This window comes from Notolabrus celidotus, chromosome 16 (assembly GCF_009762535.1).
Source record: "Notolabrus celidotus isolate fNotCel1 chromosome 16, fNotCel1.pri, whole genome shotgun sequence".
Classification (NCBI taxonomy): Eukaryota; Metazoa; Chordata; class Actinopteri; order Labriformes; family Labridae; genus Notolabrus; species Notolabrus celidotus.
The window spans coordinates 29,650,558-29,666,976 of record NC_048287.1 but is presented as its reverse complement, the minus strand read 5'-3'; the positions used below and the strand labels follow the sequence as shown (position 1 = coordinate 29,666,976).

Below are 16,419 nucleotides of genomic sequence, written 5' to 3'. Positions count from 1 at the left end.
TAGGGTCAATACGGGGTCTTATATTAGGGACAATACGGGGTCTTATGTTAGGGTCAATACGGGGTCTTATATTAGGGCCAATACGGGGTCTTATTTTAGGATCAATACGGGGTCTTATGTTAGAGTCAATACGGGGTCTTATATTAGAGTCAATACGGGGTCTTATATTAGGGTCAATACAGGGTCTTATATTAGAGTCAATACGGGGTCTTGTATTAGGGTCAATACGAGGTCTTATATTAGGGTCAATACGGGGTCTTATATTAGGATCAATACGGGGTCTTATTTAGGGTCAATACGGGGTCTTATATTAGGATCAATACGGGGTCTTATATTAGGGTCAATACAGGGTCTTATATTAGAGTCAATACGGGGTCTTGTATTAGGGTCAATACGAGGTCTTATATTAGGATCAATACGGGGTCTTATATTAGGGTCAATACGGGGTCTTATTTAGGGTCAATACGGGGTCTTATATTAGGATCAATACGGGGTCTTATATTAGGGTCAATACGAGGTCTTATATTAGGGTCAATACGGGGTCTTATTTAGGGACAGTACGGGGTGTTATATTAGGATCAATACGGGGTCTTATTTAGGGTCAATACGGGGTCTTATATTAGGATCAATACGGGGTCTTATATTAGGGTCAATACGGGGTCTTATATTAGGGTCAACACGGGGTCTTATTTAGGGACAGTACGGGGTGTTATATTAGGATCAATACGGGGTCTTCTTTAGGGACAGTACGGGGTGTTATATTAGGATCAATACGGGGTCTTATATTAGGGTCAATATGTGGTCTTATATAGGGACAGTACGGGGTCTTATATTAGGGACAATATGGTGTCTGGTATTGGAGTCATTATGGTGTCTTGTATTAGGTTCAATAAAATGTCTTCTATCAGGGTCTTTACGATAAGGTGAATTGTTGTCAAATCAACATTGTGATAAATCGCTGTCCATGGTGCTGATCCAACATCAACCTAGACCTAACACAGGCCTGTTCTGTTGGCCACCCTTATTTTATACGCTTGCCTCCACCTTTCACTGTAAACTGTGAAAATGATACCGCTGTACCAACCTCAGCTTGGAAAGGAATGATATTTTGTCCAACCTTAAAGCTGTTTAAAGTGGTTTCAAACATCACAAAATCCAGAGTTTCAGTTCTCTTCTCATGTCTTGTAAAGTACAGCCTTTAAGCTTTAATGATTCCCAAACACACCTCATTCTTTCTTATAAGAGGTGGCCCTGCTTTCTGCAGCTGTTTCCTGTGGATTGTTTGGAAAACTGCACCACCACATCTCATGAAGGAGGGCTGAGACACTCAATTTAAGGTGTCTATGTGCCGTTATTGGTTGTTACACAGCAGTCACAGGGTTGTCAGGTGTAAGAAAACAAAGTGGAGGTGTAAACACTTTAGAACAAATGTCTGTACATGAACTGGCTGCAAATATCCCGAACGCTTTGATGTAAAATCATACTAATCATTGATTCATGAGTGAGAACTCATCCTGGCTGCTGATGAGAGCTGACACTGAATAAATGAAGTTGCCTGGAAAGCTCTTTGTTTGATGTGAAGAACACATTTAGTGGTGACTGGCATGTTTTGGTCTCTGCATCAGTGTTCTGAGCACAGGGACTCTAAATATCACATATGGGTGCTCTGACATCCAGTGACAGCAAAGGATTCACTATTATACTGCTGCTGGTAATTAACTTTTTATCTGCTGTCTCGGAGACAAATAGGCTCTAGTTGGTAATAAATAAACTCTCCTGTCTCCCCTCCTCCCTCCCTCTCTCCTCTTATTCCTTCCCTTCACCAACCCCACCCTTACTTTCTTGTCTTCATCTCTTTCCTCCCTTTATGTAACATTTTCCTTACCTTTTTCGTCCTTCTTGTCCGCCTCATGCAGGTGATGAGCAGTAAGCTGGACATAGACAACATGGCAGGAGTTTTCTACATGCTGCTGGTGGCCATGGGCCTGAGCCTCCTGGTCTTTGCCTGGGAGCATCTGGTTTATTGGAAGCTGAGACACTGCGTGAAGCGATCGGGTGGGATGGACTTTCTCCTGGCTCTTAGTAGGGTAAGTCATTTCATCCAACCCCCCTGCACACACACACACACACACAACTCTGCAAAAATTACAGATTAATGGCCTTAAAGCTGCTGTGAGGAACTTTTAGTTTGTATTGATTCTGGCGCCCCCTTGTGGAAAAAGTGATACCTCTTATCTCTTGTCCTGTACATGCAAAATAAGTGTATTCAGACAATAACCTCATCCTGTTGTCTTTTAACATTAAGATTTATCACACAATGTGATTGTTTACAATGAAAACAGTCAAAAAAAGGTGCTTCTAAAGCGAGATGTCAATCATCTGTTCTGACACCTACTCCCTCAGAGCAGTTTCAGGCATTAAAATGACAACAGAGAAGATATCAGTGTTGATGTGGATGGTCTTGTTTGCTTTTGGGGGTCATAAAGAGGCATCAGTATCAGTTTCAGTCTGTTTCTCAGCCAGTTAAAAACTCCTCATAGTGCCTTTAACATAACTAGGAAAAAAATGCATTCAAAGATTTAATATATTAAACAAAGACAACTATTTTCATTCATGTCTGCATGTCTGCAGTACAGGATTTAGACATGTAGAATAATGTGTCGTCTGCATAAGAAGAGAATCTGGGACCTAAAGTGAAAATGTAATTGCAGGAAAGAGAATTGTGTGCTCACTTAAAGTACTCAAAAAATACTCAGTGCTGACCCAAAGTGGGAAAATAGAAGTAAAAACTGTCAGCACTCACAAAAAAAGTAACATTTAATTTTGTGAAGGCTTGTTTCTAGAAGCTGCTCTCAATTTCTGACATTAAAAGTTTTGAACTCTATCACGAGCGCTGATATTTTTCACTTAAAATATAGTTACAACAAGTTCACTGAGAAAAGAATGAGACCAGGAATTTAACCCTGAGGCACTCAGAGAAATTTTCCGTACCCCAAAAAACAAAAGCCCAATCAATTGGCAGGATAATCAGGATAGGAGGGACCATTTTGAGCCAGTTTGGGTAAACTGTGTGCTCAGGTGAAGCTAAATATTTCTCATTGGACTTTGTTACAACCCGATATAGGTCTAGGGAGAAGGCACGCAACCTACAGTGGATGTGCTCAGGCCAGTAAAGCCATTTCAGTCAGACAACTCCCGTTTAAATTCTTTATTGTAGCAGCAAATACATATTCAAATTTGGTGCCCAGGCTCCGGCCTCATCACTCCCTGCAGATAAGTTACATGCAGACATTGAGGAGTGATGAGCAAAACATACTGAACACCCCCCGGAGCCTGCAAGGTGCATGCTTGGGTGGCGGTGGGGATGAAGAAAATTTCAGCAGAAGGGCATGCAGCAGCAGAGGCGTTGACAGGCAGAGGGAGAGATGGGAGATTTTCCCAGTTTAAATAGACCACCAGTTTGAGAGGCAGAGGGCAGGATTGGATGATGGTTATGAGAGTGGGACATGTGACGTGTACGGCATTGCAGCTCGAGTTGTCTGCCTGAACCAGCTCGCAGGCGTCGCTCCATTTATTGTTCAAATATTGTGAGTTAAAACACAACATTTTTAAGCTTTCACTGAAAGATGGAATAAAGAGAGAAGTCAGAGAGCTGCCGCCAAATCATCCATCCATCCATCTTCTTCCGCTTATCCGGGTCCGGGTCGCGGGGGCAGCAGTCTCAGCAGGGAAGCCCAGACACTCCTCTCCCTGGCCACTTCCACCAGCTCTTCTGGGAGGATACCGAGGCACTCCCAGGCCAGCTGAGAGACATAGTCTCGCCAGCGTGTCCTGTGCCTTCCCCGTGGCCTCCTCCCAGTCGGACATGCCCGAAACACCTCCCCAGGGAGACGCCCGGGAGGCATCCTAACCAGATGCCCGAACCACCTCATCTGGCTCCTCTGGATCCGGAGGAGCAGCGGCTCTACTTTGCGCCTCTCCCGGATGTCTGAGCTCCTCACCCTATCTCTAAGGCTGAGCCCAGCCACCCTGCGGAGAAAGCTCATTTCGGCCGCTTGTATTCGCGATCTCGTTCTTTCGGTCACTACCCACAGCTCGTGACCATAGGTGAGGGTCGGAACGTAGATTAATCGGTAAATTGAGAGCTTTGCCTTCTGGCTCAGCTCTCTCTTCACCACGACAGACCGGTACAGCGCCAAACCGCCAAATCATAAAACAAACAAATCTGAAAAATGTTCAACCCTTATGTTACACATTGACTGCATTTACAGAAAGGAATAAAGTAAAAACCCCTTCTAGCTAATCTAAACTCGTCTTCTCAAACCAAAAATACACATTAACCAGTCCCTCCAGGAAGTTGCGATTTCGCGATCGCAACTATCAACGCAAATTCAACCAATCAGCGAGATTTTTTCGCAGCCTTGCAATTTTTTACAATCACCACAACTTTCCTGCAAATTTGACCAATTACCTTAATCTCAGCCCCTGTGCGTCATCGGTTTTGTCATCAATTTGACTTCCTTGGAACATAAACGTAAGTCCTCACTTGATAGGCACTTTTCAACAACAAAACACGCACAGAGAACGGGTGAAAAGAGAGAGGACAGCAGGCAGGACAAGTGACCATGACAACGTTATTATTTATAGATTGAGGGGCTCAGTGTTAGCTTGGTCTCTACCTGCAGCAGGTGTGCTTTATGAACCAGCTCTCCTCACCTTCATGCATCTGTCTCATCTTCATTGATGATTTTTACCCCCCGGTGTGTGTTAGTGACAAAGACACAACCGGGGGACGTCTGTTTACTATTTGATGTTTGACGTTGTTGCCGTGGTTACCGTAAAAAGCTCCGCATCTACAGCTTGATTTAATCCAGTTTGGTGAAACATCAGACACATTCAGTAAGTTTTGATCAACTCCTTGTCAGATTCAGATTAATTTCAGAGCACCGTGAACTGACTGTGCATCAGTCGCTGCGAGGTGCATTCAGGGACCGTTGTAAATGTGCAATACGGTCCTTTCATGGCATTTTTCTGTGAATCAAGAGAATCAAAATACAGTCAGTGGCCACATCAAGAATGTTTTCTAAAAACAACTGTAATTTAGCGTATTTACTTGCCCCTGAGATGTTATTGGGGGAAAAAAGCAAAAAAAAAACAATCGCAACTTTCACCGCAATTTTTTCAAAAAGCTGTCGCAAATTCAGGCTTTTTTGGGGCCGCAACAATCACAAAACAATCCCGCGAAATCCTGGAGGGACTGATTAACAGCTTCCCACACCTTGAGTGAAATTACCTTACCTTACCTTGATGCAAATCTTTAATATGAAAAGACTAAACAAACTAAACCTAGCATGCACTTCCCAAAACAGACACATTGGGTGCATCATTTTGAGTTAACATAATCAGAGACATCAAAGTTAACCACACACAGCTTATTTTAAAGAGGGTGAGAGACACAGAGGTGTATCATGCTCATGGCAAAAATCAGAGCCACCTCAGTGAGAGCACTGAGTGTGGATGGAGACTGAATTTTAGAGTCAGAGGTGAGCTGGTCTGGAGGCGCTGCCAAAGAGGGAATTTCTTAAAAAGATGCTGGTGACATCTCATGTAAACTGAGCTGAATAAGAAAGAAGCTGCACCACAGAAAGGACAAAAACATGCAACTGAAACCAGATGACCAAAACAGATTTGGAGAATGTGTCTGGTGCTGACTAGGATGAACAACACAACCTCAAATTGTCAGCAGTTTTTATTGGTCTAATTTTTCCTCAAGACTAAGAAAAGAAAAGGAAACACCAAGAAGACTTTGAAGAAACTCAAATCTCAGGCAGATATTTCCACATTTCAAAGTTCTGCCAGTTGCCGATTGAGCTGAAGGAAATTAACTCTGAGGCATTAAGTTCAAACTCTAATTTCAACTCAATACTTCAGCCGCTGATCTCACTCATTCGCACACCCTCAACCTGCCGCAGAGGACAGGAACAAGAACCAATCAGTGGAATAAACTGCAGTTTGATAATACGGAGTGTGCTTCAGGAGTGTGATTCATAAAGTGATGCAGGCGTTAGGATGATGTGGAAACTTTAAAGCACTCCTCTCCAGTTTGATGGCCAAAAATGACGACCCCTCTCTCCGTTTGTCGCCGAGAGGTTCACTTCATTAAACAGAGATACACATGTAGGAAGGTTAATGAACAGGTTTCAGATACAATCAGGAAATGGATAGCACAGAGGTAGGTGCCACTCAATATTACTCCCTCTTCCTGGCACTGAGAGGGAACAACGAGGTGGAGCCAAAGAGAAACATCAATGGTATTTATCCTTGAAATCATGCCAGGAGAAGGACGGAGGGTCCCGGGAAGAGTGATCACCTAGTTGTTGCACGGCTATATCCTTTCAGAGCCAAGATAGTTTCTGTTTGCTCAGCTCCTGGAAACATATAGTTCAGGGTCCTGAGACAGACTTTACAGGAGCTGAGGAAGGGAGGAGGCCAAAAAAGAGGAAGATATTAAGGCAAGAGAAGGGAACAAACGGAGGAGGAGGAGGCATGAAGAGAGGGATTTGAGAGAAGTGGGATGGTAGGGGAGGGAAAGGTTCAGATAAGAAGAGAAGCTGCAGGTTTGGATAGTAGAGGCAGCAGAGTGAAGCAGAAGAGGACAGAAGAAGGGGAAGAAAGAATGGAAGTGAAAGGGATGGAGGTGAGTTGAAGGGAGGAGAGACTGATGAAGTGAGAAAGAGGAGATGAAAAGTTGTATTTTTTCTTCCTCCAGCCTGAAAAAGCCCAAAAATGGCCGATCTATGAAAAGTCAAAGTGTTGTAACTGCACTGTGACAAGGCTGGAGCTCGGCCTGCTGAGGCTCAAACTTTATTCTGCAACAACTCAAATATTTGTTGTGCATCTTCAAATTCAGCAATGCAACTGTATGCAATATAAAACCCTCAGCCAGAGTCTTCATCCTCCCAAAACCCAGGCAGCTTTGTTGTCTGTTTTCATAAAACAAATCTCTGAACAAGTTGACATCAGAGATACAACTGTGGATTTTAAAATCACTTATATTTATTATGAAATATTAAAAGAGCCCAAAAAAGAACACTCAGTCCTCACAGACGGTCCTCAAGAGACAAGAACGAGGACTTAAAGGCACACTGAGGAGTTTTCATGTTGTGTTTACTCTGAAGATCCCTTTTAACAAAATCTGTAGTGTGTTTTTGGGGACTGCATTTCCCATGAGCACCGTCACACGCTGTCATAAGACGTTGCTCTTCAAAGCGAGTTCAAATAAATGACTACAGATCTAGTTCAGAATGTGTTAGCTCTTATTTATTACCGTTAGCTTACAGAAGTTGAGCAGACGTAGTGGTTTAATGTTACAGTCACAGCCTCGGTGTCATGATGGGAGCTGTGGTGTCCCATTTAATGCCTGAATAACATTAAAGGTGACATATCATGCAAAATGGACTTTTTAATGGTTCTCCACCTGAAATATGTTTCCCTGGCATGTCTACAAACCCCCCGAAAATGAAAAGAATCCATTCTGCCCCTGTTCTGATTTCTCCACCTTTCTGTTTTCAGTGTTTTTCATACGTCACAACGCCATCTGGTCTGTAACAGGAAGTCAGAGCTCGGAGCTTGTTCAGCCCATAGACTGTATAAAATACAACTCAACCCCTCCTCTGTTTTTCATTCCCTGCACACGTGTGCTAACAAGGAGCTTAGGAGGGAGGCATGCTAGTTGTAGGCTGTCTTAATAAACACAAAAGTCGGTTTTACTCCCCATGTCTGCAGATTTGAAGATCTAGTGGATGATCTTTATTTTTCATGGAAAAGTGCTAGCGCTAGTTAGCATAGCCACATAGCTACATGTTCGTAGCTGTGTACCAAGACACACGTCGACATACTGACTAAATACTGACACTAAATCTGTGACCAATGGTTCAGAAAGGTCCTGCTGCAGGCGCCTCTCCGTCAGGATCAGATTCTGGATCAGATTCAGAGGGTTGAAGTAACGCGGGTCTGTGAGCAGCCATGTACATTCAGCCAACATGTAAACATTAGATCAACGTGCCGGAGAGCCGAGGCCACATCTACTTCCTGAGGGGGCGTGGTCAGAGAGCTCGTTCTCATTTAAAGGCACAGACACAGAAAACAGCCTGTTCTGAGCAGGGCTGAAAAAGAGGGGTTTACAGGCAGACCAAAATCTGATTTCAAAGTGTTTTTATGAGCAATAAACTTTAAAGACATGTTTTGGGGACCTCTTAGACCAATATATTTTGGTGAAAAAGATCATAATATGTCACCTTTAATAGTCATACAGTGTAACTCAGTTCATTTCCTCTATGACTCATAAGTTAACTCTTAGTTTTTAATGTTTTACCTTACTTTACAAATTAAAATATTTTAAGTATTTTTCTCTTGAGGTTGCATGTCATGTCTATTTTTTGCACAGTTAGAATAAAGTTCAGATTTAATTAATCCAGTTTCTCTGATAATATAAGTTAAATTAATTGACCCCTGTATCCCGTGGAGTCTCTGATATCAAGTTGTTTCCTGACAGGCCTCCCTGCAGACTCTTTGGAGGGAACTTTCTCTGCTTGTTATATATTCAGAGACTATCAGCAAATATCCTTGCACAAGCAAACTCTTCTTTTATCTGCAGCATTCTTATTCAAAGAATAAAAACATCAAATCTATGCAAAGGGGGACTCCCAGAACCGGCCACCATCTATCTCCCTACCTATATGCTGTGCATGCTTTAAATCCTCTGCAGCCGGTCCCTGCGGCTTCTTTTTAACCCAATCAGTGACTCAACAAAGTTTCAATTTCACAGTGTGCTGCGCCCTATGCTCTGCGGGCTGTGATAGCACTCCTGCCTCTGGGACTGATGATTCATGTGTCCGGAAGGGCCATTATTACAGTCCCTCTATCAGATCTGTGTCCCTGTGGGGAGCAGAGATCTACAGGAAGCCCCACACATTTAGTCATTAAGATATGACAGATATGGATGGATATTATAAATCATCTTCAACGCGGAAGAATAATAGAGTCTTTGAGATTTACATGGCCCATCCCAGCACAGCTAATTGAGTCCCATCTATCTACAGCGAGGTGTAAATACACAGAGGTAGAGAGAGAGAGAGATGGATTAGCTCACTGATATGATTTCATAATTGATTGATTCTGGCTGGATTTAAATATTAAAAGATGTCATAAGGAGCAAGTCTTTCTCATCTCTATCTATTTCATTTCATCTTTTATTCATATCGAACATCTCTGAGAGTTACTGCAAGGATGAAGAAAGTAAGACTTCATTCCAGCGTGCACGTTTGGTGCAGTTCATTAAAAACTGATGAGAATCAAGTGTCTTATTTAAACTGTAGTGTCGACAAAAAGCAGCTTCAGGATGTTTGGAAATTTGAGTACCAGTCAGTGCTAATGCAGGAAACAACATGTACAAGTTAATGAGCCTGAAGAGATGGATGTTCGTAATGGAAATGGTGATCTGTACCAAATTGAACCTTTCAAATAGGGGTGTGACGATTTATCTACTGCATCGATGTATTGATTTATATCCCTGTGATCCGACTACATCGATCTGTGCTCGGCAAGTTGGCCTTCCAAACGACATATATCAATCTAACATCGTTTTAAAAGGTAATTAATCGATTGTATCGATACTAGGAAATAACACATTGGATTTAAGCACGGCAGACTTTATATGGATGTGGGTTTTTTTGCACTTTTAATGATAAAGAAGTTAAACATTACTCCATTCAGGATAGAGCTGTAGTCGGGCCTCAAAAGTTAGACCCGACCCGAACCCGAATGACCTAGATCTTTTTAAAGCCTGAACCCGTTTACAGCCCTTCTGCCCCGACATTATTCATTACTGATCTGGCTAATTTTGCAAGTTTTGGGTAGGTCTGTTGATCTTCCACCAGCCAAGAACATCAGTTTCATCTTCCATGACAGTCGTTTTAATGTAGCAAGTCAGCTCGCTGTACATTTTCTCACTCCTCAAAAGTCGCTCTTTTTGCTGGAGGATGGGCGCGCTCGTCTCTGGAGAGCTCTGGGTCTTGAGTCTCCACATCTCGTCGTGCACCTGCAGCACCGTGCATAGCTTGCAGAAGAGTGCGGGCATGAGCATGTACGGCCTCCCTGTCTGAGTGTGTCGACATTCTCAGCTGGTTAAATTTTGGCCAGAGGAATGATGCGATCTCATAGAGGTCCTGTATTATCACTTGACGTGCGAGCCAGTGCCCGTGCCGTTGACGCACGACTGCTTGCTGAGGGGAGTCCAGATTCACCTGACCGCTCATGTACCGCGTAAGCCCGAGCCCGTGTAAAATGATTGGAATTATGACCAAATCCGATCCGATCGTCGGTCAGGTCAGGTTGGGTTCGGGTTCGGACAAATATCTTCAGCTCTAATTCAGGCTGCCTGCCTGTGACGTCATCGCCACACGCCAGCAGACAACAAAACATAGCATGGCGGATGGCAGAGGAGAAGCCAGCGAGCGAGGAATTATCAAGCCACCATTGCGGTCCAGTGTGTGGAAACACTTTGGCTTTTGCAAAGACGGACATGTTCTAAATAAGTCGCTCCCTGTCTGTAGGATATGTGAAGGTCAAGTAAAGAACCACGGCAACACGACAAATCTATCCAACCACCTACTAAGGCGCCATGGGATTTCACACAACGCCGGCCGTCCAGGCGCCTCTTGCAGCGTTCATCAAGGTAGCATCAGCTCTGCAGAAGCCTCAGGCCTCACCAGCATGTTTAGTCAGAGACTAGCCTTATACCTGATTCCCTTACAAGAATCAACAGGAGTCTAGGACTGTCCAGTATCAAGGTGTTTATTTCAGAGTCACACTGGTGGAATTTTTGGCTAAAAAGTTAATGAATCGATTTCAAGTCACTGAATCGTTTCGGATCGTACCGTTGTATACGAACCAATATCGGCCTTTAATCGTATCGGCAACCACAAATCGAATCATTGTTAAAAAGAATCTTTACACCCCTACTTTCCAACAAAGACATAAGTTGCTTCAATTAATTTTTATTTCACAAATTTAAAAAAAGAAACCTTTAAAGTAGCCAGTTGTGTTATTTCAAAGTGAGTTATCCTGCTATCAATTTCCATAGATTGACCTCTCTTGTTGAAGAGTTCTGATCAGTCGTCACTTAATTTAATAAAAATGGACTTAAATGAGTTTCCTGCTAACAACACCAGAATGATGCAGTCCAGATTAAAGTTTAGGACCGATTTAGTTTGTATTTTTGCCTCTTAGTTTTTCTTCAAATATCTGCTTAAGTTAAACCGGGACACAGTGTGATCGTCTTAACATGCAGCGTCTGTTTCTGTTGTTTTGACTCCTCTCCAGCAGATCTGTACTCCTTGCACACATGATTGTTTCTTTTTTAAAGTGCTGTTGAAGAAAGCCCGGTCTTATTTCAGCTGGGTTGATGCTTTGGTTGCTGAGAGATTTGTTTGGTTTGGCTGTGTGGAAATTGACACTCCAAGCTCAGGAAACCTTTGTCCGTAATTTCAAGGATCAGCCCTCACTGTTGTCTGCATGTAAAAGAGATGTGAAGACACAGATGCTCAGGGAAGCTTAAAGTGCTGCTCAAATAGTAACACAGTGGTTGGTTATGCAATTGAAAGACCAGAGGAAAACTAAAAACCAGAGGGTGTGATTAGAATGAAAATGTATCTTTAGTTTCCCAGACTCTTTTGAGTTTGGTCAACTGTTGCCTATTATCTGTCAAGCCATCTTCGTTCTTTTACATCAAGACACATTGCTTGAATTTCAAAAATCAGCCCTAATGATGTGTTTTTAAAGCCGATCGCCCAATCAGTAAAACTAACTTCATGTCAGGTACTATTTCCAGGTAAAAACACCAAAGGAAATCTAAGAATGAGCCTGCAGCCGCTAATATCACCAAGAATCGGTCACAAAGCAAATTGCACTAATGATTTCTAAGCTTCAGATTGCCCACAGAGTTCTGCAGCCCCGTGCAGTTTGCTCTGATTTTGCAGATGATGTCTTCTTGGCTCATTTGGGCTCATTGGCACAGGTTCAATGGTTTTAAAAGCTGCACAATCCTGTTTTTACCTACTCTGAATTGCTTACTTCTTCCCCTGTAGTATTTGTTATATGTCTGTGCCCCCTTCCAAGAACTTTTGGAAGTTAATCTGGAGTGTGTGGTTGCTTTGGTTGGATTATTATAAATTCTCTGATGTATGAAATAGATTATTTTACATTGATGTATTGGAAGTATTTGGCGGCACTGTGGTAAGCAATTAAGTTGTCCTTGAATTCTTTGGGAGCACAAAATACTCTGTTTTTAGTTTCAACTGTGGGGAAAAGTGTCTTTAAGAGGAGTCGTTGAAACATTTGGGTGAGCAGGGACGTGAAATCGATGAGGAAAGAAATGGTTCACTGTGCCTGCACCTTTAAAAGATCTGGATATATTTTGACAAAATTGTTACAGCTAGAACAATTGGACTTGTGCATTGTCTTTTAAACACCACCATCTCTCTGAATAAGGCTTTTATTTGGTTTGTGTAGCAATCAGATTAAACTGCTTTAAAGGGTTTCTTTTCATGCGCCTCCCTGTCTCTGCTACACACACACAGTTCTTCTTCATGGTACTTGACAGCCTGCTGGTCTAATTACAACCTCTCTTTCATCTCTCCACCCAGGGAATGTACAGTTGCTGTCAGTTCGAGGATGAGACAACACCAGGAGGTAGCTCTCTGCCCCAGTACCACACCATGACCGCAATGCCTGCAGGACCCCAACAACACCTTGTCACGGCCACAATAAATAACACGGCTGCCATTGCCATGGTGCAGCAGCAGCAGCAACAACAGAAGCACCACCAACAGCAGCAGCAAGGTCAGACCTACACAACCATGCTGCCTGGAACACCCCCAGCCACAGGACACTCGGCAATGGCTCTGGGACCCTCTAACAGCCCCTTGCTGGAAGGCCCCATGCCTTGCTCCACCTTCTTGCCTCGGCATGACCGCAGACTTGCTGTGGTAGACCGCTGGAACAGACCAAAGCCAGAGAAAGTCTTGAGCCAAGGCAGCGGTGGAGGAGTGGGTGTTGGGGGGATAGCAGGAGGGATCTCTGAACTTCAGGCCCAGCAGCAGTTCCAGCAAAACCTTGGACCGCATTGGAGCCTGCAAGGAGGAGTTGCAAGTGGAGCAGGCGGGGGAGGTGACACAGGGCTAGATGAATATAAGCGCTATTACGGTCCTATAGATCCAGAGGGGCTAGGAGCTACCTCTGAACAACACGCAGGGGGCACCCAGCAGACTCCCAAAGCTAATCCTCGAGGCCCCAAAGCCTCAGGGATGCCACGCCTGCCTCCCAAAGGCCCACAGCAAGTCCCAGTAAGCCTAATCCCTAAGCCACCTCCGCCACTCCCATCTTCCCCACGAAGGCCACCCTTCTGGAGACGAGGGAGTCTCGCTCAGGCAAGGAGGAAAGGATCTGGAGGTCCGTTGTATGAGAATATACTGCCCCTTGGGCGGCGAGGTGGAGGGAGGTATGGAGCGGGTGAGGGAGGTGGAAGGAGAGGGCGACGTCCTCCTCCACCTCCTCCTCTGCCTGTCCCCCTTTCCTCGCCAACACACACTCCTACCACACCGTCCTCCCCATGTCGTTTCTACTCTACCTGCTCTAGTGCCTCGTCCTCCTCCTCCTCATCCACATCCTCATCATCCTCTTCATCATCCTCTGTCTCGCTGTCTCGGTCAAATTCCCCCTCCTCGTGCTCCAGCGACAGCTCTTACAACTCTTCGCTAAGTTTCCGGTATAGAGCAGGGGACCGGGAGATTACGCTGGATGAAGAATATGACTCAGATCTGCTGACGGAGGAGTCAAGCCTCCTTTTGGGCTCGAGGAGGAAGATCCGTTCTCGTCGCATGTCATCACGCTCACTGCCTTGCAGCCCACCACCTCCACCGATCCCACCCAGGAAGCCGCGTCCTCTTAGGGATTACGGCAGAGAGAGGACAGGCAGCCAGCTCGCCCAATTACAAGAGTGGTGGGCATCGTGGGGAGACAGAGAGCGAGGGAGGGGAGGAACGACGAGCCGGGCAGAAGGAGCAGTGGGTAGAGAGGAGAAGAGGCACAACAAAGAGAGGGAGCGTGAGAGGAAGAGGAGGAAGAAAGGGCGAAAGAAGAAGAAGAGAGAGGAGAGGGAGCGAGAACGGGAGCGAAAGCGACGCAAAGCGAAGAAGAAGAGGAAGAAAGATGATAAGACAACAAGGAAGAGAGAGCGGAAGAGGTCGGAGCAGGAAGGAGGAGATGTTGAGAAAAGAGAGGAACTCAAATCAGGGACCCCAGACTACCCATCGTACCCACCCCTGAGACGAGAGTCTTTTAGAAAAAAGAGTGAGAGCTCAATCAGAAGCTATGGATGGAACATCCCGGGCGAGGAAGAGAGGAAGGACAGAGAGGAGAAAGAAAGGGACGATGGGGAAGATAGCAGGGGGAAAGAAAGACAACCCAGGCGAAGGAACAGCAAGCATTATCCTGGCTCTAGCAGTAAGCCTTCGACATCTGTCAAGTTCTGGGGAGGGGGCAACCCGTCCTCCGACACTATTCCATCTGCCTTTCTGCCCTTGTTGCCTGTTTCCTCCAAAAGGAGGAAAAGTAAAAGCTCCGACAGGGATGCTGTAGGAATGGAGGGAGAGAGGAGGCCATTGTTGGGCCGGACTGGGAGAGGTGAAATGCCCTCCAAGGAGGAGATGTCCTTCCACGAGTGGGAGTCTGAAGTAGAGGCTGAGGAAGAAGATTCAGAGCTGGAGAGGAGGAAAGCAGAGCGTGGGAAAAGGCGAGGAGGAGGAAGGACAATGTCGGATGAAGAGCGGGAGCGTGACAAAGTGATCGGGATATATTCAGATGATGACGCTTCCTCTGGAGAGTTTGGGAAGTTTGAGCGGTACTGGGAGGACCATGAAGGAAGGGCAGTCGGAGGGATTGGAGGGGGAGGATGGTTTTTTAGTACCTACCCCTCAAGGGACAAAGCAGGCAGCATCAACAGCAGAGATGACTTGTTCCTTGAGCGTGGAGAGAGGTGGGGAACAGCCGAAAGTGGATGGGGGTCTAGTGGAGGTGGTGGTGGAGCAGGAGGAGATAGAGGGTGGGGATCAGGGTCACACTGGCCTCCCCCTCCTCTCACACCACCACCCCCCAGAAGGTACTGGTCAGTGGACAAACTTCACATACAGGATGAGAAGAAGAGTAAACGCAAGTCAAAGGACAAGGGAAGAGGGCACGCGGCTTGTTCCTCGTGCCATTCCCCCCGACGCCGTCCGCGCTCCCGTTCCTCCAAATGGGCACGCGTAACCTCACGAAGCCAGGAGGAGCTGTACCAGCACTGCCAAAGTTTTGGTGGTCCTCTGAAGCCCAAACATGACTCCTCATCCTCCTCCAAACCTGATCGCTCACAAAATCCATCCAAATCTGGCAGCCAGTCAAACCTCAGCATGGTGCAGCGGACACAGAGAGCAGATAGGGACCGAGATCGAGGACGGCAAACATCCCCACCTCCGAGTCTCCTCCCTAACCTGCCACCCCCACTCCCTGCCCTTCCTGCTCCTCCGTCCTCATCTCATCCTATCCACGTTCCTCCCCCTGCCTCTTCCTCTTCAGTCTCCTCTCCTTCTGTGGTCTCATCCACCCCGGGGGCACCTCAGCCCTCATCCATGGCTTCGGCAAGTGCTAAACTACAGTATCAGAGATTGCGCTCTGTACCTCAGCCCCAGAGGTTTCCTCAGTCTCCCCATTTACCACTCAAAGCCAAGAGCCTTTGCTCACGAAGGGGCTCAGCCCATTTCTCCAGTGTGGAGAGTGAGGTCTGAAGTTCAACAATGTATCTTTCGACACACACCCTGCAAGGCTGATCCTTATAAGCAGGTGATCTGGATCTGCATCTGGCATCCGGCAGCAAACACGGCTGCACGGCCGAGTCAGTACACGGACGCACTGAGCCCTTTCCTAAAGTTCTGCACAAACAAACAATCCAGAAAGCCAAACAAGCCCAGTGGGGTAGGTCAAAGGGAAAAAAGGAGCACTCCTTTTGCTTACTGTTATTTTTTTCATGCCTCTAAGTATGTGAAAGACTACAACCACTGGAACAACTTGCATTCTTAACTGGGTACACCAATACACTAAAGCAAGCCAGACTTTTAAAAAAAAAGGTACAACTGAAGGAGACTCCTTTGCTAAAGATAGTAAAGGGCTTTCAATGTTGAAGCAAAGTGGTAGTTTGTATTCAGAGGATTCTTAATGCTTACTGAGGGCTCAGGAACTTTGTAGTACTGTATGCCTGCTGCTCTCAGAAGCCTTTAAAACACAGAACAGTGTTCTTATTTTTTCCCTTAAACAAATTGCTTACCC

General features: G+C 45.4%; 1 protein-coding gene across 1 annotated transcript in view; it reads left to right on the top strand.

Moving 5' to 3' along the window:
- LOC117828334 (serine/arginine repetitive matrix protein 2-like) overlaps window positions 1-15,881 on the top strand; it is a 124,453-nt gene extending 108,572 nt beyond the window's left edge. Inside the window, exons 12-13 of the mRNA XM_034705377.1 lie at window positions 1,917-2,087; window positions 12,705-15,881. Of these exons, the coding sequence (XP_034561268.1) occupies window positions 1,917-2,087; window positions 12,705-15,881 (3,348 nt within the window). The remainder of the gene's footprint in view (window positions 1-1,916; window positions 2,088-12,704) is intronic.
- Window positions 15,882-16,419: the final 538 nt, after the last annotated feature.